The sequence below is a fragment of the Triticum dicoccoides genome, chromosome 3A (assembly GCF_002162155.2).
Source record: "Triticum dicoccoides isolate Atlit2015 ecotype Zavitan chromosome 3A, WEW_v2.0, whole genome shotgun sequence".
Taxonomy (NCBI): Eukaryota; Viridiplantae; Streptophyta; class Magnoliopsida; order Poales; family Poaceae; genus Triticum; species Triticum dicoccoides.
Genome location: NC_041384.1, coordinates 120998450 through 121023501, shown reverse-complemented (window position 1 = coordinate 121023501; position 25052 = coordinate 120998450). Strand labels below are relative to the sequence as shown.

Here is a 25052-nt window from a genome sequence, read left to right as displayed (position 1 = left end):
CCGCAGTCAGACGCGACTTTCACCGGAAGCCACGGCGTCCCGATCTCGCGGTTGGCTGGAACGGAACCCTCCGCCGAACCGGTGACGTTGCCGCCGATCCGATCCCACCGCCGTGCGGCGCCCCCGATGGAGATCCCGAAGGCGAGGAGAGGGTCTCGATGTCGCCCACCAGAGGGAGAGCGGCGCTGCGAGCGGCGCCAACATCGTGACCGGCACCGCCGGTCAAGGGTTTCCCCCGACCCAGAGCTCGCAACGCCATGCTCCACCAACCAGCCGAGCAGGACAAGCCCGCAGACCGGCCAGCAGAGGAGGAGAGCGAGCCGCCAACTCCAAGCCCGCCGCCGACTCGCCGCCCAGCGCGGCAAAGACGGCGCACCGAGTGCTCCAGCAGTGGCCGCCGCCACCCGCAGCGCCCGCAGCCCCCAGGGGGCCAGATCGGCCGCGCCAGATCCAACCCCCGCCGCCGCCGCCGCGGGGCCGCACCGCCTCCTCCCAGCAGCAAAGCTACCAGATCTGCACGACTCCGCCGCCGGAGGCCCCGCCGGATCCAGATCCCCCACGAGCGGCGGCCCGCGCCGCCGAGACCCCGACCAGGAGAGGGAGGAGAGGGCCCCGCCGCTGCCAGCGCCGCACGGGCTTTGCCCGGCGGACGCCCTCCGGCAGCGGCGAGGAGGAGGGGTGAGCGAGGGCGGAGCCTTGCGCCGGCGGCGGAGGGGAATCTCCCGTGACGCGCTCGCGGGGCGCGTCGCGGGAGCAGGGAGGGGATGTGAAAGCGCGACGATTCTTTCAGCATGAGTGTTAGAGGTGGATTAGGCCTACTCTAATTGGGGCTAAGCTACTAATTAAGTCAATGACAGGGGTGCCTGGGCACGCACGTAGCCATGGCAGGGAACCGGGCGTGGTGCGGTCGGCCAGTAGAGGCAACGGCGAGCGCGGAAGCAGCCACGGCGAGCGGCGGGTCGCGCGCACAGGCGAGGGGCCGGCGCAGGGTAGCCGGAGGCGAGCGGCGGCGGCCGCGCAAGATCCTCCGCAAGCAGCAACCGTGCAGCGTAGCGAGCGGCAGCGAACATCAGCGGCCACGGCGGCTCGCAGGCGGGACTGCGCACGCGAGCAGCGCGGCTAGGCCGCGAACGGGCAGAAGCGAGAGGCGGCTGAGCGCGTGTGCGACAAAGGCGGCCCGACGGCCATGACCCGCAGCAGCGTGGAGCGGCAACAACACGGGCACAGCCAAGGCAGAGCAGGGGCTTGGCCGCGACACGGTGAGCGCGCACGGGCGCGGCCAGGGCGTGGGCGAACGACACGGATTCGAAGGGGGAAACAGGGGAATCAGCGCGGCTCACCGAGGGGAAGGCCGGGGACGTGCTTGCGACGATCGGGGTGGCGCGGTGTTGTAGATCGACGGCGAGATGCCGCGGCCGTGGTGGAGAGAACGGCGATGAAGGTGACGATGCGGTGCATCCCTGCTCGATTCGAAGCATCCAGGCGAAGGAGACGTCGACGACGAGTCTCTTGGACAAGTGGCGCGGCGCGGGACGGCTCCGGAGCACGAGATCGACGACGTGTGTGGCGACGGGGTCTCGGACTTGTGCGGGGGCAAGAGCTACGGCGCGAGGAAGAGGGAGAAGATGCTAGGGTTTGTACGGGTTCGCGGGCGGCGCCTTGTAGGGCTGGGAGGGGGCATGGATGTTCGACGTGTGGCGTCGGCCATGGAGATGGCGCCACGGCTGTCCCTGCCCGTTCCCTGTAGCTAGGTAGGAGATAAGTGGGGTGCGGGCTGGGCCTCCTTTGCCACCATGGCCTAATCAGAAATAGGTTTAGGCCCCTTTTCTATTTCTTTTTCCCGTTTCTTTTATTTATTTATTTCTTTCTTTTCTGAATTGCAAAATATTTGTCCACAAGATGTCTTTTATAAAATATGGAGTTGTGCCACATAATTACTTTACAATATTTAGTACTGCCATAAAAATGTTGGCGAGCAATTGAATTAATTTTCAATTTTGCATAAATGCAAGTGGATAAAAAGGTTATTTTGGGCACTGTTTTAAATAGGTTGGGGCCAATGTAATATTTCAAATAATATTGGTTTATTCCAGAAAATTAGTTAGTAAACTTTTGCAATCCAGCGAACATTTTTTTACCGTTTGAAGAAATAATTATTTGACTCTATTTTAATTTCAATTTGAATTCGGTTTGGACCAAAGTGAGGTTTAGAAAATTAATTGCGATGAGATGGCACCATTACTGTGTGGTCACTGTAGCATGACATTAGGGGTGTTACACATTACTGTGTTCTCTTGAAATTAATACTCTAGATGCATGCTGGATAGCGGTCGATGTGTGGAGTAATAGTAGTAGATGCAGGAAGGAGTCGGTCTACTTGTCTCGGACGTGATGCCTATATACATGATCATACCTAGATATTCTCATAACTACGCTCAATTCTATCAATTGCTCGACAATAATTCGTTTACCCACCATAATACTTATGCTCTTAAGAGAAGCCACCAGTGAAACCTATGCCCCCCGGGTTTATCTTTCATCATATTAATCTTTCAATACTTAGTTATTTCTTTTGCCTTATTTTACTTTGCATCTTTATTTCTCTTTATCATAAAAATACCAAAAAATCTTATCTTGTCATATCTATCAGATCTCACTCTCGTATATGACCGAGAAGGGCTTGACAACCCCTTTATCGTGTTGGTTGCGAGGTTCTTATTTGTTTGTGTAGGTGCGTGAGACTTGTGCGTGATCTCCTACTGGATTGATACCTTGGTTCTCAAAAACTGAGGGAAATAGTTACGCTTCTTTACTGCATCACCCTTTCCTCTTCAAGGGAAACCAACGCAGTGCTCAAGAGGTAGCAGTTGCGAGGTTCTTATTTGTTTGTGTAGGTACGAGGTGACTCGTGCGTGGTCTCCTACTGGATTGATACCTTGGTTCTCAAAAACTGAGGGAAATACTTATGCTGCTTTGCTGTATCACCCTTTCCTCTTCAAGGGAAAACCAACGCAGTGCTCAAGAGGTAGCACTCCTCGCCCCCCCCCCCCTCGTTCCTCTGCTGATATGCGTCGGGCTTAGTACGGCCAAAGTACGGCGGATCCGTTTGATTTGGAGGCAGATTTATGGTTATTTAGTGTTGGGATGATGTTATGTTGCATTCTTACCAGTAAAGCTAGGGTTTTGAGTTATGGATTTAATCTAGGGTTTTGGCAGCGAGGTATGGGTTTCTAGCATGAAGTGTGTTTCTGGCATGAAGTGTGCTGTTGTGTGCAAGCACCCCATGTGTACTTGGTCGTAGGGTTTTGTCATAGATTTATTTATAGGCATTGTAGTGTAGTGCTAGATTTCTGAACTTTTTAGTCCATTTATGATGATGGTGTGTTCTATTCCTACATCACAGAACTTTGAGTTAAGTTCTTGATGAAGAAGGTGGCCCAAAAGCACTGAAATTTTTGCAGTTTAACTGATTTTGTGCAAATCAAAGTTCTGTGTTACAAATTCATTATTATATGCACTTACCTGAATTTGGCACTGAATTAATACACTTTTTGGATGCAGTTTGTGATTCAGCAATGGGATAGACTGTTCAGACTCCTTTCTTTACACTAGAACTGGAGCATGGTGGAATTTTCTGTGGACCCATTAGTAACCTAGAGTATTATGACCCTTGTTTGGAGGTGCTTGACTATGTTGATGCTTGCACATTTTCCTATACAGTCTTATAAGAGCACCTAACATGGTTGGGATATCTTGTCAATGAGCACATAATTTACTGGTGCTTACCCGAGAAAACAATTTCAGATGGCTTGGTGAGAATTAGAAGTGATGAGGATTTGCAACATTTGATCACAGCTAGTGCTCAGCACAAAGTTCTTGCAATTATGGTTGACCATGCAGACTTCATCAGCAATTTTAGAGAAGATTTGATATGGAAGATGCCAGCAGTTAATATTGTTGTTAGAATGGGAAACTTAGTTGTTGGTTTAGCCAGTGCAACATCTACTCACAGCATCATTTCTGTGAATGCTGATGATGCAATTTCAGAGGTTACAGCTGATGGAACAATAGTAGAGACTTTGCTGACAGATGGTGCAGAGCCAAATTTGCCGAATGATGGTGCTGACCCAAGTTTGCTGACAGATGGTGCAGAGTCAAACATGCTTAGTGATGGTGCTCACCCAAATTTGCTGGTTGCTGGTGCAGAGTCAAATTTGCAGCTTGAAGATGTTGTGATGTCAGATTCAGAATTCAATGGCAGTGATTATGACATAGATGATGGAGATGATGATCTTTATGAAGACAACATTGACTTCGATGTTGATGAAGAGGCTGAGCAAGAGGAGGTGGAGGTTGAGCCGACTATGTACTTGAAGATGAAGATCTAAACCTCTCCACTAAAGCACAAGATCAACTGAAGTACAAATTCAAAGCTTTCAATTCCAAGGTGGACATGAAATCCCCTGTATTTAAATTAGATATGGTATTTGCTGATGTGGTTGAGTTGTGGGAAGATCTCAAGGCATATTCAATAAGGAACTGAGTGCAGATCAAGAGGTGAAGAATGACATGATCAAATTAGAGGCAGTTTATCAAGGTGGTTGCCCATATGGGTGCTTAAGGCTGGAAATGACAACAGGACTGGAGGTTTTGTCATCAAGGCCTATAATGCATTGCATAAGTGCCAGAAGAAGTGGAAGTTAAAGGATATGACAGCAAAATTCCTATGCAATTTTTTCATTGATGAATTCATACATGACTAGAAGATGTCAATTGGAACATTTTCAAGGAAAATAACAAAGGAATTCAATGTTAGTCCTAATAGATGGAAGCTTGCTAGGGCTAGAAAGCAAGCACTTAAGGAGATACATGGTGATGAGTAAGAGCAGTTCAGCAGGATATGGGATTATGGTCATGAGCTAAGGAGCAAAAATCTTGGGTCTACATTCTTGCTAAAAACTACACTTGTCAAAGATACAAAACTTCCAATGGGCAGAAAATGTTTAAAAACATTATATTGGTCATATGATGCATGTAAGAGAGGATGGCTAAAGGGCTGCAGTCCTATTCTCTTCATTGATGGTTGTCATATGAAAACAAGGTTTAAAGGAGTGCTCCTTAGTGCTATTGGAATTGATCCTAATGACTGCATTTTCCCCATTGCAATGGGCTAGGTGGAAGTAGAATGCAAAGGTTCATGGGAGTGGTTTCTGACCACTCTAAAAGATGATCTGAACATTACAAACCCATCTCCTTTCACACTTATGAGTGACAAGTAGAAAGGGTTAATAAATGTTGTGCACAAGGTTTGGCCAGATGCAGAACATAGATTTTGTGTGAGGCATATTTACCAAAATTTTAATGAGAAACACAAAGGAGAGGTACTCAAGCAAGATATGTGGGTCATTGCAAGATCACCAAACAAGGTGAAGTGTAGATAGAACTGTCAGAAAATGGATGATCACTGCCCAGCTGCCTTCCACTGGACTGAGAGACTTGAGCCAAACACATGGTGCAAGGCATTTTTCAGGGAATTTCCCAAATGTGACATCCTGCTGAACAATAACTCTGAAGTGTTTAACAGCTACATTCTTGATGGCAGAGAGATGGCACTGCTTAGTATGCTAGAATATGTCATCTGCAAGATCATGCACAGGCTAGTGAGTAAACAAAGGGAAGCTATAGAAAAGTGGGTAGGACAGAGAATATGCCCAAAGATCAAGAAGAAATTGAAAAGGAACACGGAGTTTGCTGCAAATTGCCATGTATCTGAAGCTGGCCAACAAATGTTCAGAGTACAATCTGATAACAATGGTTACATAGTGGATCTTGCTTTGCACACATATAATTACAGAAGATGGCAGTTGTCTGGAGTACCATGTGGTCATTCTATAGCATGTTGCAGGGGGTAGGATTGACCCAGAGACAATGGTTCATGACTGTTATATAGTTCAGACATATCTCAAGGCATATAGATACACTCTTGTTCCTCTTGCAGAACCAAAGCATTGGGAGATACAGAATGGGTACAAGGTGCATCCACAAGTGTTTACTAAACAGTTGGGAAGGCCCAAGAAAAACAGGAAGAAGGCACCAGAGGAGAAGATCAAGAATGGTGTTAGGGTTTTGAACAGAAAATGTGTTACAATGCACTACTCAATCTATGACAGAGCTGATCACAATAGAAATGGCCACTACAAATAGCAGGAAACTCTCATTCAAGGTGGGAGAGAGGTGGTTGATGAAAGCTATGATGACCCTACCTTTCTTCAGGTATATGCACTACTGCATTTGTACCGTACTTAACTGATTGTAGATCTTAACTACGTAGCAAGCACTTAACTACATAGAACTGAATGTGCTTAAATGAATATGTGCAGAATATTTTTCCAAACAATGTAGACCCTTAGTTGGATCCAATTGATTCACCAACAAGTATGGTGTTCACCATGGCTCAAAGAGATATTGCTAGAAGAGCTCCTCAAAGGGTATATGTCCCACTACCACAACAGTCTGCCTTTGTTGCTGCTGCTGGTGATGCAATACCTTAGCCAGTGCTCACCACATAGATGATCATTGGTAGGCAGACAAGGGCAACCACAATAGCTCACAGAGAAGAAGTTGTTGCCACAGGAAGAGCAAGTAAAAGACAAAGAAATGCACCTCCAGATGCAGGCACGAAAAGAGGAGCAGCTCCAAATATAGGCAGAGGAAGAGGAGCAGCTCCAGCTACTGCAGGAAGAGGAAGAGGTGCAGCTCCAAATGCAGGCAGAGGATGAGGAGCAGCTCCAGCTAGTGCAGGGAGAGGAATAGGTGCAGCTCCAAATGCAAGTAGAGGAAGAGGAGCAGCTCCAGCTACTGCAGGCATAGGAAGAGGTGCAGCTCCAGCTACAGGCAGAGGAGGAGGTGCACCTCCACCTACAGGCACACGAAGAGGTGCAGGTCCAGGTACTGCAGGAAGAGGAGGTATTCCAGGTGACAGGGCATATTGGTTGTTGTTTGGAGATGACAGGATTAACAAAATACCTGATCTCAATGCTCCTCCTGAAGATGTCAATGCACCTGCTATCTGATTATCTGGCTGTTGCTAGTGTCATTTTTTTGTAAAGGCCTAGAGTGATGTAACTTAATGACTGACCTGCTAAGGATGCCAAACATTGGCATCAAGTGGCAAGCTTTGCCTATTTTTGGTGGCAAAATAGTGGCATTCATTGCCCTTTTTGTAAACTTAACATTTGGAGGGAAGTTCCTCAAGGGGGGTAGTAATGGAGAATGAAGATTAGTGCATATTGGCTTGCTGAAGTTAACTAATTTTTTGGCTGCTGTTCTAGTTAACTAACTCCGATTGACTGTTGTAGTCTAAAAAAATTGGAAAACCAAAAAATACGGCCTGGGGCTCGAACCCAGGACCTGGGATTTATAACGCTGCGTGCAATGCCAATGGGATAGAAGTAGTGATTTGTTGTAATAGCACCTTCTTATCTTAATATTATTAGATAGTGGGCCCTCCAGTTTAGCGTGTGTTACGTCCGCTGTGTGACGACCGTGCGTAGCATTATAGCATTGTTATTTCGGTTTCCCATGCTTTAATACATGGAAACCTCCCGTTCTCCCTCCCCACTCACCGCTCGCACACCCCACTCCTCCACTACTCTCCTCTACCAACCACTCAAGACACCCGTCTCGACGGCCACACCACTGCCGCTGCCATGGACCAGAGTCTCGGTTGGCAGAAGGTCGTCGAAGAGCTGGCCGGCGACAACCAGGAGATACGCGCGCAATACAGGGATATCGCGCGGTGGTTCCCAAGTGTTCAGATGATGAGGATCCACGCACGCGGTCTCGTCAAGGTGATGACGGGTGCTGAAAAGCTCTGTGCCTTCCCCGCCGGCTTCAACGTTCCTCTAGCAACCATCCTCCTGTGGGCAATGCGCGAGGTTCAGCGCCCCCCCCCCGACCCCAGGCAGCGCTCCCGCTGGTGGATGTACCGCTCATCCACCGTGGCACCGGCCCAGCCGGATGCAGAGTGCGCTGCGTCCAGGACTGAGCACGTCACCAACATCGTGCTTGCCCTCCCAGCGTCCGTCAACGCCGCATACTAGGACCGTCGCGGTCCATCTGTCCTCCTCGAGCCAGATGATGACTCCGAAGATGAGTCATCTAACGAGGAGGTTGAGGAGGTCGCCGTCCTGTCAGATGATGAGCCGGAGGTGCAGATGGTTGCGTCGGTCAACGCCGGCGTGGAGGGTGGTTGGAACCTACCCATTAAGGTGGACCAGCTGCCAGATCTGCCTGAATCCATCATCATCAAGTAGGAGGTTGAGGAGGAGGGTGTGCCGCCGACAGTACAAGAGGTCAAGAAGAAGAACAGAGCAACCGTGAAGAGGGTAGTTGTGGAGGTGCGCCGCTCCGAGCGCCTGAAGCTACTCAAGGAGTGAAGAAAGAAGACGCTAAAGAATGTAGTGTCTGCAAATCGTGCTGTTAGCTGGGTATGCTGATATATCACAACATATAGGTTAGAAATATGATGTTGTTATCTAGGTATGCTGCTATATCATCACATCATATAAGTTAGAACTCTTTTGGACATGCTATGATTATGTGTGCTACTATATACAGTACATAAGTTATCTGTAATTATGTGGTTTGCAAGCTGGACTAATTATGATGTTGGTCTGCAACTGCTGCAGTGCTTTGCTTAAAATGTTGCATTGTACTGCTTTATTTGTTTCTGTGTGCATGCGGATAGCTTGATAGACCATATGGAACACTTACTATAAATAGCAAATCCTAGAACATATGCTACATTCTTCAAAAATTCAGTTATCAAACTGTGTTAACTGTATTTCTATTAACATATTTAGTTAACTACTTAGAGAACAATTTAGTTGTCTGTAAACATGTTCAGTTAACTGTATTTATATTAATTTAACTAAACACAAATTCAGTACAAATTTCACTTAACTGAATACAATTGTGGGATTAAGTAAGTAATGTGGGCCTAATAATGGGCTGGTTTATTAACCTTCTGCCTAATATTTGTCTCTTATATTGGGCCTACCCGCCACCATTAATCTTCTACCTACCTACCAACCACCATTACTACTATATAAAGCACCCCCATTGGCAGAAACAACAGTCAAACCCAAACCCCTCCCTTCTCCTCCCCTCAGCCACCAAAGAAAACCCTAGGAGACATGGGTCCTGGAGAGGTCATAGATGAAGAAGAAGAGGTGCCAAGGGGAGCCAGGCGCAGAGAGGCAAGAAGGAGGGAGAGAAGGCAGTTGGTAGTGAGGATCCTTGCAGCACGCAACCGCAAGGACATGCAGCAGTTCCTGGAGGCATTCCCCCTTGGCTCGAACCCTAGTGATGATAATATCATCCACTGGGCAAGGAGGAGGGCAAATTTCTATCCTTTTCAGGTCACTAGGCAGAGGTGGACTAGGATTCTCTACCCATGAATTTGCTGCTAAGTTTCTGTGCTCCTAGATCCACCTTTCTATCTATGTATGAAATATGTCAATGAATGCAATGTAATGACAGATCTACCTTTCTGTGCTCCTCCTTTCAATGCAATGTAATGACAGATCTGTCGATGATGCAGTGTATGCATATGAATTCTATCTATGTATGACGGAATGTATGAGTCAATGTTTTATCTAAACAAAATTTCAGTAAACTGAACCCTAATTGAGTTAACTAAACATAAAACAGTTAACTAAACCATAATCCGGTAAACTAAACAAAATTTCAGCTAACTGGAAAAATAAAATCGGTTAACTAAACCATAATTCGGTAAACTAAACAAAATTTCAGCGAACTAGAAAAATAAAATCATTTAACTAACACAACAAATCAGTTAACTAAATCCAAATTCAGTTAACCAAATCAAAACTAACTTAACTGAATCCATATTCAGAAAACATAATAAAAGTTCAGTTCTCTCCATATTAATTCCATAAGAGCACCAAAGATAACTAAGTGCATCAAAGATAACTCAAATTCAGATAGTACAATGCATATTAGGTCATTGCATCAAATAGTACAATGCATCAAAGATAACTCCAATTTAGGCAGCAATTCACTTAATTAAACAAGTCCACTGATCCTCATTAACTAAATTAAACAAGTCCACTGATAACTCAAATTTGGGCAGCATTGCCACACCAATGGATCACTCACATTCATCAAGCATCTCCCTAACTTTCCTTATCTTGCACTTGGTGTCTTCCTTATGCTTGAATAAGTCACCAATCATATATGTTGGAAATATGCCCTAGAGGCAATAATAAATTAGTTATTATTATATCATATTTCATTGTTCATGATAATCTTTTATTATCCATGCTAGAACTGTATTGATAGGAAACTCAGATACATGTGTGGATACATAGACAACACCATGTCCCTAGTAAGCCTCTAGTTGACTAGCTCGTTGATCAATAGATGGTTACGGTTTCCTAACCATGGACATTGGATGTCGTTGATAACGGGATCACATCATTAGGAGAATGATGTGATGGACAAGACCCAATCCTAAGCCTAGCACAAAGATCGTGTAGTTCGTATGCTAAAGCTTTTCTAATGTCAAGTATCATTTCCTTAGACCATGAGATTGTGCAACTCCCGGATACCGTAAGAGTGCTTTGGGTGTGCCAAACGTCACAACGTAACTGGGTGGCTATAAAGGTTCACTACAGGTATCTCCGAAAGTGTCTGTTGGGTTGGCACGAATCGAGACTGGGATTTGTCACTCCATGTAACGGAGAGGTATCTCTGGGCCCACTCGGTAGGACATCATCATAATGTGCACAATGTGACCAAGGAGTTGATCACGGGATGATGTGTTACGGAACGAGTAAAGAGACTTGCTGGTAACGAGATTGAACAAGGTATCGGGATACCGACGATCGAATCTCGAGCAAGTATCGTACCGATAGACAAAGGGAATTGTATACGGGATTGATTGAATCCTTGACATCGTGGTTCATCTGATGAGATCATCGTGGAGCATGTGGGAGCCAACATGGGTATCCAGATCCCGCTGTTGGTTATTGACCGGAGACTTGTCTCGGCCATGTCTGCATGACTCCCGAACCCGTAGGGTCTACACACTTAAGGTCCGATGACGCTAGGGTTATAGGGAAAGTATGTACGCGGTTACTGAATGTTGTTCAGAGTCCCGGATGAGATCCCGAACGTCACGAGGAGTTCCGAAATGGTCCGGAGGTAAAGATTGATATATAGGAAGTATGGTTTTGGCCACCGGAAGTGTTCTGAGCATCATCGATAGTGTACCGGGACCACCAAAGGGGTCCGGGGGTCCACCGGGAGGGGCCACGGGCCCCGGAGGCCTACATGGGCCAATAGTGGGAAGGGACCAGCCCCTAGGTGGGCTGGGGCGCCTCCCACCAAGGCCCAAGGCGCCTCCTAGAGGGGAGGGGGCAAACCCTAGGGCAGATGGGCCCTAAGGCCCATCCCAGGTGCGCCTCCCCCTCTCCCCCCCTTGGCCGCAACCCTAGATGGGTTTTGGGGCTGCCGTCACCCCTAGGGAGGGAACCCTAGATGGGGGCGCAGCCCCTCCCCTTCCCCTATATATACTTGAGGTATTGGGGGCTGCAAGACACACGATTTGATCTCCCTGTTGGCGCAGCCCTACCCCTCTCCCTCCTCGTCTCCCGTAGTGCTTGGCGAAGCCCTGCTGGAGTCCCGCGCTCCTCCACCACCACCACGCCGTCGTGCTGCTACTGGACGGAGTCTTCCCCAACCTCTCCTTCTCCCCTTGCTGGATCAAGGCGGAGGAGACGTCACCGGGCTGCACGTGTGTTGAACGCGAAGGCGCCGTGGTTCGACACTTAGATCGGAATCAACCGCGATCTAAATCGCTACGAGTACGACTCCTTCATCTGCGTTCTTGCAACGCTTCCGCTTAGCGATCTACAAGGGTATGTAGATGCACTCTCCTTCCCCTCGTTGCTAGATTACTCCATAGATTGATCTTGGTGATGCATAGAAAATTTTAAATTTCTGCTACGATCTCCAACAATATACTCTAGCTTCTTTACCTCTTTCTTCAGTTGATCCCTTCCTTCAATTTGTCCTTCTCTTCCATCATTTTTTCCCTCTCTTGCTTCATCTCATCCCTCTCTTTCTCTGCCTTAGCCCTTGCCACCTAATGAATGTTGGTCAGAGATTTGTTAGACATTTTCTTCTTCTCAAGTTCTATCTTTAGGTCAGATATAACTAGCCTTGTGTTGCCCAGTTCAGTAATTGCCTGCTCCTTGTCAGCCACCATCTTAGCAAAATCTAGTTAAAAAAACCTAAGATCTTGCTCCATCTTTTCCTTCTCTTTCACAACCCTAAAATTTTCTTCATCATTAAGAACATTTTGCCTGAGCATGAGGTTGACCTCCTCTTCATACATGTCCCACATCCTAGCTAGACTCATCTTCAATTGAGGAGGCCACTCTGGGTCAACCTAGTGCACATAGGGGCATTTAGGCCCATCCTAAAATTGAAGAGGAAAATTTTAGAGTGGTGCATAATTCAGTTAACTACACCAAATTCAGTAAAACTGAATCTACATTCAGTTAACTGCACTAAATTTAGTAAGACTAAATCAAGATTCAGTTAACTGACACAAGATTCAAGTTACTGTTTTCATAGTAACCTTTGAGCATTCATCAGCTACTTAAACACTACATATTTGGACAACACTCTAAATTATTTGCCCAAAGATGATCTTCTTCTTAACAACAATATGGCACATAACAAAAAACTATAAATGTCACAAATGAAGTTCAATCGCTTAAATGGATAAAGCATGTACAACTATGAACATCTACTAAAGCAGTACCATCTACATCTACAACTATGAACATCTACTAACCTTTTGTGCACAACCCAGGAATCTTCTTCCACTGTCAACAGACTCAAAGGCAACCAGCTTCTCACACACTGCTTGGTGCTCACATCTAACAGGTAGATCTGCAGCAAGGCCGCTCCAATCGGAGCACTCAATAGTGCAAGGAGTCTAAAACCAAATCTGGTCAGAAATCCCCAATTTTCGCCTAACCCTAAATTGTAGATGCTGGTGGAGAGGATCTCACCGGACTGCTGGCGGAGTCGTCACCTGACGAGGAGGAGCTGGATCCGGTATCACTCCCACGAAACCATGGCGGCTTGCTTGGCGGCGGCGAGGAGGAGGAGAGCAGAGAGCAAGAACAGAGAGGGGTTTGGCGATGACGAGTGCGGTTTGTCTGCAATGGGGGTGGGGGTGGGGGGGGGGGCAAACGACCGTAGTCTTCTAAACAATTAATTCAGGTGGTTTGGTGAGTGCGGGTTAATTAGAAGGAAAGCCAGGGGGCTCCTTGCAAAAACGCGCGCTGACCAGCTCGGACCCGAGCAGTCCAGTTGTCGCGCTGTGATTGGTCCAGGACCAAAGTTGCACATATGGTGCAAGTTTTAGGACTGAATAGGGTCATTTTGCAAGTTCTAGGACCAAATCATCACATCCTGAGTAAGTTCTAGGACCCCAATGCTTTTAACTCTAGATAAATTCATAGATTAAACAAATCAGCTATTAGTCAAAATCACCAGTGTTGGCTAAACTATCACGCAGTATGATTAGCCCACGCAGGCCATCCCAGGTCCCAGCACATCCTCGTCAGTCCTTCCAGGGCCCACCAACACCTACTTCCGAAGAAAATGGACTGATAACCGGGCGCGAGATCTTATCATGTCAACCAAACTATAGCACGTAGCCTACTAATCGCCAGATTAAGGTATCTGCCACTACCTCCTTCCAGTCCGTCCGCAGCTTGGAGCGTGCCGGGTGACGACGTCTGACCTATGTATGACCAGTGGCGGAGGCAGGGGGTGCTGGCAGGGGCCTTGGCCCCCCTATGCTCTCATAAACACAACTATATGTGCTTCAAATCCTTCATTTGTCAAGCAAAATTAGCTAAATTTGGATGATTTGACCCCCTCTAACATTATATGATATGTTTGGCCTTCTCTATATTGAGTTTCCGGCTCCGCCACTGTGTATGACACGCGCGGCCTGGCCTAACTCGCGCGCGCACTCCTACGTGTACACCTGACCTGTTCACTTTTAGATCTCGCGACGTAACAAAATTTAATCTAGGTGAAGCGTCGTGCCAGCTGAGATGTTTCCAAAATTGTCGCTTTCGAAAAAAATTAGTTTAACGTCCAAACGACCGTGCGATGCGAAATGGGCGGGTGGAAGGTGCAGTGCCACTGCGTACGCGGCGCCTCTGGCCGCTCCGTCCAAATTGGTTAATCGCGGGGCCGTTTTGAGCTTGTGGCTGTGAAGCTTCCTGGGTTTTGGATTAGGTGGCTCTTGATGCCAAGAGATAAGATTATATACTTAGGTAAGCTTATAGGTACATCTGTTTAACCAGGTGTCCCAAAACTCGAAGCCAATTCGAGACTGTTGGAGTTGCTAATTCCGGAGTAAAAACAGTGCAATGCTTTTGAAGTGTAGTCCTAATTCGATTGCCCTCTTGTTTCAAATAAAATAAAATTGGTTACTCTTAATTGCTTCTATTTTTTTCAAAAAAACATTCGATCTATTCATCAATAATCATGGCAATACAAAGAATATCAAAAGTAACATAAATCACTTGCAGGTTCGTAGACAACTTAATGGCGACTACAAATATTGAAGCGAACCGAATGCACGCCACCGTCGTTACCCCTCTCTTATCAGAGCCGGATAAACCTTGTTATCGTAGACAGTCGAAAAGTCGTCGTGCTATGGTCCCCAGGATCAATGCTCCAGAACAGCAACCGGTGCCGATGAAGAGAAGCATATATTAAAAGTATGCAACCTATAGACACACGAACGTAGACGAGCGAAGATGGATTCAATAGATTCACTGAAGACAAAACGCCGACTGAATCCAGCAGGATCCACCAAAGACACCCATCCACATGCCATTCGACCATGTTAGGCGCACAACCAGGCCGAGGCTAGGAGGGGAGAAACTTACTCTATCTTTAGGGAGCCATTTCCGCCTCGTCGTCTTCAACATGGCACAAATCCTAAATAGACACAAAAAGACACCTAAAACGATGCAACAACCCTTCCACCGGCAAGGACCAAGCCCCATCGCACCTCCATAGCCTAAGGCCACAGGAAACAAGGCAAGCCAGCGGCGGCGCCGGCAAGAGGCGAGAAAGTGGTCTGAAGACAGGCCTAACTGTTTAACTACTTGTAAATTGTGTGTCGTTCTTCTTGGCTGGACCCTCTGTTGGAAAAGGCAGTGCCTAGGAGGCGCTTAGGCACGCCTAGGCGCTAGGCAGTGACCAAACGTCTTGCCTAGGGCATAAATGGAGGTCTAGGCAGGGCAAGCAAGGAATTATCTATCCAAGTAAGAAATCATGCCACATACCGCACTAATATGCAAAACGGGTTATATTCCAATGGCAGTAGATGCTAATCAACTTATTTATATGCCCTAAACTAATATCAACACCCATATAATAATCACAAAGACACTACGAGTAACAATTATATTACCGCCTAGGCCACGCCTAGGGCGCTTAGGCACTGCCTAGGCACTAGGCGAAGGCCAACCTCCTCGCTTACGCCTACCGCTTTTTCCAACCTTGTTGGACCCCTTCAGAACTTCAGATTGTGTATAGCAACGACGATTAAGTATTAGGTTGTACTCTCTCTGTTCCTAGATATAAGTCATTATAGAGATTTCACTATGAACTACATATGTAGCAAAATGAGTGAATATACACTCTGGAATGCATCTATATATATCCATATATGGTTCATAGTGGAACGTGTGCAAAGACTTGTACTCCCTCCGTTTCAAAATAGATGGCTCAACTTTATGCTAACCTTAAAGGAGTATATCATATTGATGTACGAGTGTATTCGCAAAAGAAATAAAAATATAATGCATGAGTGTATGACACATAAGTTTGACAGTGATCAGTGTATGGAGATTTTTTTTATTGGAGCATATGAAGATTGTGTGGCTGTGAGAGTATGTAAACAAAAAAAGGAAAAGAATCCATGCGTTTCATTAATTTCCTTCTCAAAACATACAGAGGATTCATACATCAACAACATCAAACATCTCACACTTAACAGTTAACACACATAATCTCCTAATAGTAATTAATTAGCAATCATCCAATTTCCCCATTTTACCCTTTACACAGTGTCATGGAATGGACCTTTCAAAATAGGCACCACCCATAGCACCGCCCCAAAAAATGGTGTATGTACATACTTGTTTTTGGTACATACTGTACATGCGTATGTATTGTGGCGTGACATGTACCATATGCACAGATATACGTACGTACGTATTGTACGTACAGCTCTATGGCCAAGTATACGGACGCCGTATAGACGACCAGTCAAGCAGACGTGCGTGCATGCATGGACGGCACGATCACACGCTCCGAGTGAGCTCCTTGGAGCCGACACGTGGCGCCGGCTCCTCGGTCATGAGCTCCCGCAGGCTGGGCTTGAGGCGCGCCCGGTAGAACTCCTCGTACTCGGCCGCGCCGCCGGACTTGCGCCGCACCTCCACGACCACCAGCTCCGGCGTCAGCTCGTAGATCTCCGCGGCCACCGCCAGCGCGCCGTTGGCGCCCTCGCGCGTCCCCTCCATGATCACCGACCCGTCCTCCCGTGCCCACACCGCCATGCCCGCCGCGGCGGCCGTCCGCTCCAGCGCGGCCAGGATCTGCTCCGCCGGCGCCGCCGACACGAATCGCGCGGCGTTCTGCTGCTGCTCGCCCTCCCCGCTGCTCCCCTCGCCGCCGCCGTCCTCGAACAGCCCCGAGAGGTCGAACCCCGGGGAGAAGGAGATGAGGTCGAACGCGTTCAGGCTCGACCGCCGCCGCGAGCTCCCGCCCAGCTGCCCGAACCTCCCTTCCAGCAGCGACGGCGCCGACCCGCACGACGTCATCCCGCCCGGGATTTTCTGCTGCTGATCGGTGGCGTCGCCGTAGTCGCTGCCGTCCGCCGTCCGCGGGGTGTCGGGCGGCGAGGTGGGCGCGTAGGCGTCGCCGTCGTCGAGGTCGAAGCAAGTGAAGGAGCGGTCGTCCTCGATGCGGAAGGAGAAGCGGCGGAATCCGACCTTGAACCATTCGTTCTCCATGATCTCGTCGACGGAGGCGCGGCGCGGCGGCTTGGTGTCGAGCACGCGGTGCATGAGGCGGAGGAGCTCCGGGGAGAACCACTTGGGGCAGCGGAAGTCGCCCCTGTGGATCTTGCGGTACATGCCGACGAGGTTCCGGTCCTGGAACGGGAGGTAGCCGGCGCCGAGGACGAAGAGCACGACGCCGCATGACCAGAGGTCGGCCTTGGCGGCGTCGTAGCCGCGGCGGGAGAGCACCTCGGGGGCGACGTAGGCCGGGGTGCCGCAGAAGGTGTGGAACAGCCCGTCGTGGCGCATCTGCTCGGCGACAGCGGAGAGGCCGAAGTCGGAGACCTTGAGGTCGCCGGCGTCGTCGACGAGGAGGTTCTCAGGCTTGATGTCCCGGTGGTACACCCCGCGCGCGTGGCAGAAGGCGACGGCGGAGACCAGCTGCTGGAAGTAGCGCCGGGCCTCGCCCTCCGGGAGCGGGCCCTTGGCGACGCGCGCGAACAGCTCGCCGCCGCGCACGTACTCCATGACGAAGTAGATGCGGAGCTTGGTGGCCATGACCTCGTAGAGCTGCACGATGTGCGGGTGGCGCACGCGGCGGAGCGCGGCGATCTCGCGCTTGATGTGCGCCGTGAGGCCGGACTTGAAGACCTTCTCCTTCTCGATCACCTTGATGGCCACCTCCTCGCCGGTGGCCACGTTGCGCGCCTGGTACACCTTGGCGAAGTTGCCCTGCCCCAGCAGCCTCCCCACCTCGAACCGCCCCAGCAGCAGCGCCTTCTTCCCCTCACGCTCGCGTCCACTGGCCCCGCTGGCCCCGCCGGCCAGTGCCCTGCCGCTGCTCCCCTTGCCTGCCATCCGCGCCATTGATCGACCGACGAGCAAGAATCCGATGAAAGAATTCGCTAGCTAGCTAACTGCAAAGAATGGGCCGAGAGGAGAGAATTTCCTTCAAAAAAATTGAAAATTTCCCTTCGGCAAAAGAATGGGAGGAGAGGAGAGAATAGAATGGAGACATGGGATGCTGCTTAAATAGATGCCCCGAGGACTGTGGTGCTTGGCGTTGGACTCTGAAGAAAAGAGTTTCAAAAAGATAAAACTCTAAAGAAAAGATTGACTTTTTGCTGATTTTTTTCATTAGTCCCCGTGAACAGTTCTTATTGGTAAGATTTTGCATTTCTTTACTCCATTGTGGTGGATTAACGCGCAGATAAGTTTTCGTGTTCTCAAGTCAATTGATTTTCCTTTTTGCAGTGTGCAAAAAGGCAAATTCTACAAAAAAGAAAGAGTGTCTGAATATGTGATAGCCTAGAGGTAATTTGGGCACTGATGATGAGACGGCTGATCCGACCGTTCATTCGTGGATTATGACGCTATCTTGGCCGTCGGTTTCGAGTAGTAAGGATTTTGATCTGCAGATGATCATTTCAGGGTTCTCTTTTCTGCTGTGATGGTACTGTCATTTCGTCGGGAAATAATTAGATGGCAAGTCCTCATTTGACAATTGGATGGAAAATAATAGTACGAGTCCAGCTCTGATTGGACCAGATGGTCGGTGCAGTACGAATTTCAACATTTGACAGGCACATTGTTGCTATCCTCCACGTAGGACGAAGGTTGGTGGGTCACCACTTCAACAATTTCTTGTGTTAGTCAAGAAATTTTGGCACAGCGTCCTTAGATGCCACCTGTTTGTCCTGGCAACTACTTAACTCTTCTGAGATCTAGAAAGAAAATAGAAACAAAAAATGCGTTGTTATTTTGATGAATATATATGAGCAGTCTAACTCCGAGTTCATATATTTCTCACACGTTGCACTTGGAGGAAAAGGGGCAATGTATATGAGCAAGGATTCTTCGGAGCCTCAGAGGTTGTTTGAAAGTTTCCGGGAAAAAGTTAATATTATCAGATAACACTACACTCTTTTCAGATAGAGAATAGTGGCCTTTTTGCTGCTCCAAGGTCAGTTGGTCTCAAGAACACGAGCAGAAGGAATGTCCCGTATTGTCGTGTAGTCGTAGCAGCCTCCCAAAGTGCCAGGGGACACTACGGTTGAGTATATTCCTCCCCTCCCTTCTCTTCTCCAAACAAAACAAGAAACTACTTTTCCACAGCGCCCATGTTCATTATATTTGACTTTGCATTTCTTTTTCACAGGGGTGCATTGCATTGCATTGCATGGTCGACACGATGAAACTTTCACGGGCTTAAACAAACGGAAAGAAAATCATTATGGCTACCTCTTGGCGCATAGAAAATGCCAGAGAAAACTTCAAGAACGGATAAACATTTGGCGAGAAAAGCTTAAGAAACGCAATAATATGGATATAACTATGGATGGGGCACCCCGGGCCTGCCATTACACGTCAGATCCAACACACACACACACGGGCGAGAAAATGATGTGACCCCCACTAATATCTGCCAGCCCAACAACAGGGAAAGAGGGTACAGAAATTTTCCTGAATGGCTTCTCTGCCAAATATAAAACCGGGTGCTTCTGTTTTAGTTTGTATTGGAGTTCTGGTCAAATGCAATTTGCAAGCTATTTAGGTTAGGTTAGGTTACCCCATCAGAATTTGCAGGTATGTCGGTGCGTTTCTGGCTACAAGTGTGTGTGAGGAGCTAGATTACTGAACTGAAATTCAGCCACAGGGTCGGGGCACGGACAGCCCATTCGTCCATGCCCCCTAACCTTTCTGCTATCCGCTCATTCTTTTCTCCAAATGCTAGTGAACTGAAATTCATTTTTATAAGTCGTTTCAGAATATTATTATTTTGTGCATAGCCCTTTTAGGCTGGGCACTACCAACCTAGTATGCTCTGATGGAAGTTGAGAGTACCTGGATTTGAATGCCGATAAAAGCATAGCTGTAATAGTAAGTAGCATTAAGAAGAAGAAGAAAGGGTACCAGTAACTGAAATGTCCTGTTGAACTGTTAGTGCAGCAAGGCCAGTGGACCTACACCATCAAAAGAAGCACATGATGAACAATGTAAGACATAACAGTTAGGATTTCCATCGGTGCATCAAGATAAAGAAAATACAAGGCAATGTTTTCGACATTTATCGTAGGCGATATACTGTCGGGGAAACTGATCCACGAACACCTATGGGGCCGGCGGACCGAGCCCCTTTCGGTTCGGCGGGGGGCGGAGATCACACGAAGAGCAGATCGAGGCGAAGCACACGAGCAGTTTACCCAGCTTCGGAGCTCTCCGGAGAGATAACACTCCTACTGCTGCTTGTTTGATTATCTTGTGTTCTTGCTCCAAAGAGAGAGCGTAGTGTTTTTCTGGTTTCCGAACCAGTCGAACCTCCTCTACGTTGCGCATGAGCCTCCTTTTATACGCTAAAGGGGTCATCGACAGGTGGCAACGCAGAGAAGGGTACAAATGTAAAAAGTGAGGTGGTTGGTACAGTTACTCGTACAGTGCACCCTACCTAACCCTGACGGCAGGGGACAAGGGCATTAAATGCCCGTCTGAGTCGCCCAAACAGTGCAGAAAAGGACCGTTAGGGGCGCCACCGTTCGCCACGATGGCGATCTTGTCAGCTTCGCATGCCACTGCGCACCGCTGGCTGCACAGCCTCCCGCCACGCGCGCCTGGAGAGGTCCCCAGAGCGACACGTTGGTGGATGCGCTGGAGCGTGGGCACAGAGTGGCCGCCTGCCGCGGCAAGCGCCTTGGCGCTGCTGTTATCTTGTCGGGTCCGGAAGCTTGTCGCTCACCGGGCCTCGAGGTACCTTGGTTGGTCTTCCCGGCAAGCTCCTCTTGCCGGGGCCTTGTTGCCTTGCCGGAGCGCGTGGCGCGTCACGGCAAGTTCCTTGGAGTGCCTTGGTTGGCCTTCCCGGCAAGCTCCTCTTGCCGGGGCCTTGTCTCCTGAGCTTAAATACTTTGTTCTTGAATGGCTCCAAGGGAACCACGGAGGATCTTGGCGTTCTCCCGGCAAGCCTTGCCGCGGGGTGCTGCAACTGCCCGTGCACAAGTTCGGGGTACTAGGGTACCCCTATTCTAGTACACCGACAGGAGCCCCCGGGCCTGGGCCAGACACGGTGCCGAGCGCTGTTGGGCCAGGCCCAAGACAGGGCACGGGCACACGCGGACTGGGCCACGCCGAATCTCGCTCCGTATCCACCGCGCTCTCCCCTAACGGCACGCGTTGAATGCGGCGTCGTGGGAGAGATTGTGGGTGGTTCTTTATTCGGAAGGGCGAAACGTCCGCCCCGTCCCTCTTTATAAGCAGAGGAAACAGGGGCAGTTCGTTCCCCCTCGCTGGTTGCTACTACTCCATCTTCACGAACCTCCGCCGCTCCCCCCCTTCTTCTCGAAGCCGAGAGAGCAGCGCTCCGCCCCCCATTGCCACCAGCATCACCAACGCCGTCGATCTCCCCCACCACCTCCGCCATGGCTCTGAAAGCCGACAAGGGAAAGGGCGTGAAGTCGGCCGAGGCGCAGCGGCTCGCGGCGCTGCGGAAGGAGCGGGCGATCTTCTCCCCCCAGCTCGGCGCGAAGGAGCTGAGGGAGTACTTCTACCTCTTTTGGGCGACGGAGACGCGGGCGCATCCGCGCACGAGGGTACTCCCGGCCGCTGCTTTGGAACTGGCTCCAAACGGGTACCCGTTCTTCGCGCTGTTCTTCTATTGCGGGCTCTGCCCGCCCTTCTCGGAGTTCTCTAGAAGGTGCTGATGAAGGTGGCCTTCCGCAATCCAGGCCTCAGCTTCACCAACGTCCTCAAGTCCTTGCCGCCAGACGCCGATCGGGACGCACTCAAGGCCCTTGTCGCACCCATTGTGGACAAGATGAGCGAGATCAAGAGGGTTGAGGGCGACCGCGTAGACTAGGCCGCCAATTTCTTCTTTTCCCTTGTCGCTGCTAATCATGTTATGAAAACAGTCTGTTAGAGCTGCGACAAGTTATCTTGTAATATAACTTTATTTCCGTTATCAATTGCTATGTTATTTCCTCTACTAGATTCCTTCCTTTGTATGTTTTTACCCTACGCTTCTAGGGAACTTGTCGGCGCAGGCACCCGAGCCGCGAGCGCTGAGTGCGGAACGTCAGCAGCCTACTGGCGGCGCTGCTTCCGACAAAAAACCTTGTCGCGACTAGATGCAGCACACTTAAGTTGTTGAGCGGACTCGAAACAAAGTAAGGGCGCAACTAGCCACGAGTTGGTTCCTCCGCGCACAGGTTTTCCATACAAAGCAGGGCCGTTCGAGGAAGATAACTCAAAAATTTAAAAACTGATTGCTCAAACTTTGGCAACTTATCTTTTCTGTCGTTTGCTTCCCGGCAAGGCAAAACTTTGCTTGAACGACGCCTGGTCCATACCACAATCTTCTCCTTCCCCCCGGCAAACTTGTGTGCGAGGGAACCTTCTTTTCCTTTGTTGAAAAGAAGAAAGAAGAGAAAATAATGATATGGAGCCCTTCGGCTCGTTATTGCTTACCGGATGTAGGTGCTGCACAAAGTGTCAGATAACGCATGCAAGAAAGAAACTAATGCATGAAATGGACAAGTTGTGCGGAGCACATGGGGTTTTATTTATGCACGGGATCTGCGCTCGGCTTTGTACAAAGGATTACATGCAACAGCGGCAAGACTTGTACAAAGGGTGGTTGCCGGAACGGGTTCCGGCAACAGCGCCCTACGGGAAAACTTACGAAGATGTTCTATGTTCCAGGAGTTGCTCACCGGAATGCCATCTTCGGTCTCAAGGCGGACAGCGCCGGGCCTTGTGACTCGTTTCACCTGATAAGGGCCTTCCCACTTCGGCGTCAACTTGTTGGAATTCTTGGCGGACTGAACACGCCGAAGAACAAGGTCACCTTCCTCGAAGCTTCTGGCCTTAACTTTGCGGCTATGGTAGCGGCGCAAAGCTTGCTGGTATCGAGCAGCTCGTATAGCAGCCTGAAGACGATCTTCCTCAAGGAGCAGCGCGTCGTCTTGTCGCAGCTGTTCTTGCTCAAGCTCATCATAAGCGAGCACTCAAGGAGATCCGTATACGAGTTCCGTGGGGAGAACTGCCTCTGCTCCATAGACTAGAGCGAAAGGCGTCTGGCCAGTGGCTCGATTTGGCGTCGTTCTGATCGACCAAAGAACCACCGGCAGCTCCTCGATCCAGTTTCTTCCGCACTTGCGCAGCCTGTCGAAAGTTCTGGTCTTGAGCCCGCGCAGCACTTCAACATTTGCCCTCTCTGCTTGACCGTTGCTTCTCGGATGAGCAACAGAAGCGAAGCAGACCTTGGCGCCAAGGTCTTGGACGTACTGCATGAAGGTGCGGCTCGTGAATTGCGTGCCGTTGTCGGTGATGATCCTGTTAGGGATCCCGAAACGGCAAACAATTGACCTGAAGAACTTGACTGCTGACTGTGCTGTCACCTTCCTCACTGGCTGTACTTCCGGCCACTTTGTGAACTTGTCGATTACGACGTACAAGTACTCAAAGCCCCCGACAGCTCGGGGGAAAGGGCCAAGGATATCGAGCCCCCAGACCGAAAATGGCCAGGATAAAGGGATCGTCTGGAGAGCTTGAGCTGGCTGGTGTATCTGTTTGGAGTGGAACTGGCACGCTTCACACTTGGTTACTTGTGTAGTTGCATCCTGGAGGGCTGTCGGCCAAAAGAAACCTTGCCGGAAAGCTTTGCCGGCAAGTGCTCTTGCGCCAATGTGGTGGCCACATATGCCTCCATGTATCTCTGCCAACAGCTTTTGTCCTTCTTCCCGGCAAATACACTTCAATTTCACACCGTTGAGTCTTCTTCTGTACAGTATGCTATCGACAAACTGGTACATACTTGACTGCCAGGCTACTTTTTCCACTTCTTCTTGCTCTTCGGGAAGTTCTCCTGTCTGAAGGAAATGGACAATCTGCTGTGCCCATGCTGGAGCTTGTGGCTCGACAACAAGGACTAAAGGCACATCTGCTGCTGCGGGAACATCCGCTTCTACGGCAAGGACTTGCGGCCCTGCCGGAGCTTGATGTTCCCCGGCAAGCTTGCCGGAGCAAAACTTGTCTGGAGCGTCTGCTTCAACGGAACAAACTATAAGGCTTGCCGGAGCAGACTGCCCCTCAGCATCCTTGGTGTTGATCTTGGGGACTTTCTTGGCGGCGGCTTCGGGGAGCTCTGCCGGAAAGTAGTCACCAGAAACCAACTTCCTCTTCTTGCTTTGTTCAGTTGATGGTGTTACGGATGGTTGAGTCAACTTGAGCACAAAGATCCCTGGTTCCACAGGTAATTTTAGTGCGGCGCACTTTGATAGGCCATCAGCAATGTCATTCTGAGCTCTTGGGATATGCTCCATCTGTAGGCCGTCAAAGTGCTCTTCTAGCTTTCTCACTTCATCAACATATGCTTCCATCAATGGACTCTGGTAGTTCTTGTTCACTTGGCGGACGACAAGCTGTGAGTCACCCCTGACAATGAGCTTCTTGATCCCAAGGTCTGCTGCGATTCTGAGACCGGCAAGCAATTCTTCATACTCTGCAGTATTGTTGGTTGCTTGCTCCTTGGGAAAGTGCATCTGGACTACGTACTTGAGGTGCTCTTCGGTGGGCGCGACAAGCAGCACGCCCGCACCGGCGCCTTGCAGCGAGAAGGCACCATCAAAGTACATCAGCCACTCTTTGTTTGCCTCTTTGACGGGGATGCTCGTCTCTGGAATTTCTTCATCTGGTGTTGGCGTCCATTCTGCTATGAACTCTACCAATGCTCTGCTTTGGATAGTTGAAGTGCTCTCAAACTTGAGGCCAAACCTTGACAGTTCCAGCGCCCACTCGACAATCCTGCCTGTCGCTTCTGGATTTTGCAGTATCCTCTTCAGCGGAAAGCGAGTGACGACTGTGATCTCATGTGCTTGGAAGTAATGGCGCAGCTTTCTCGAGGCCATGAGGAGGCCGAAAAGC

The 25052-nt window shown here is 49.3% G+C and overlaps 1 protein-coding gene across 1 annotated transcript; it reads right to left on the bottom strand.

Moving 5' to 3' along the window:
• Positions 1-16059: 16059 nt before the first annotated feature.
• LOC119267502 (putative CBL-interacting protein kinase 13) lies at positions 16060-18120 on the bottom strand. Its single transcript, XM_037548891.1, has one exon. It carries the CDS (start codon positions 18006-18008, stop codon positions 16440-16442), a length of 1569 nt encoding a protein of 522 aa, XP_037404788.1. The 5' UTR covers positions 18009-18120; the 3' UTR covers positions 16060-16439.
• Between the last annotated feature and the right edge of the window lie 6932 nt (positions 18121-25052).

Excerpts from the sequence above, each read along its gene's own strand:
- LOC119267502 (XM_037548891.1), bottom strand. The coding sequence starts at position 18,008 with ATGGCGCGGATGGCAGGCAAGGGGAGCAGCGGCAGGGCACTGGCCGGC.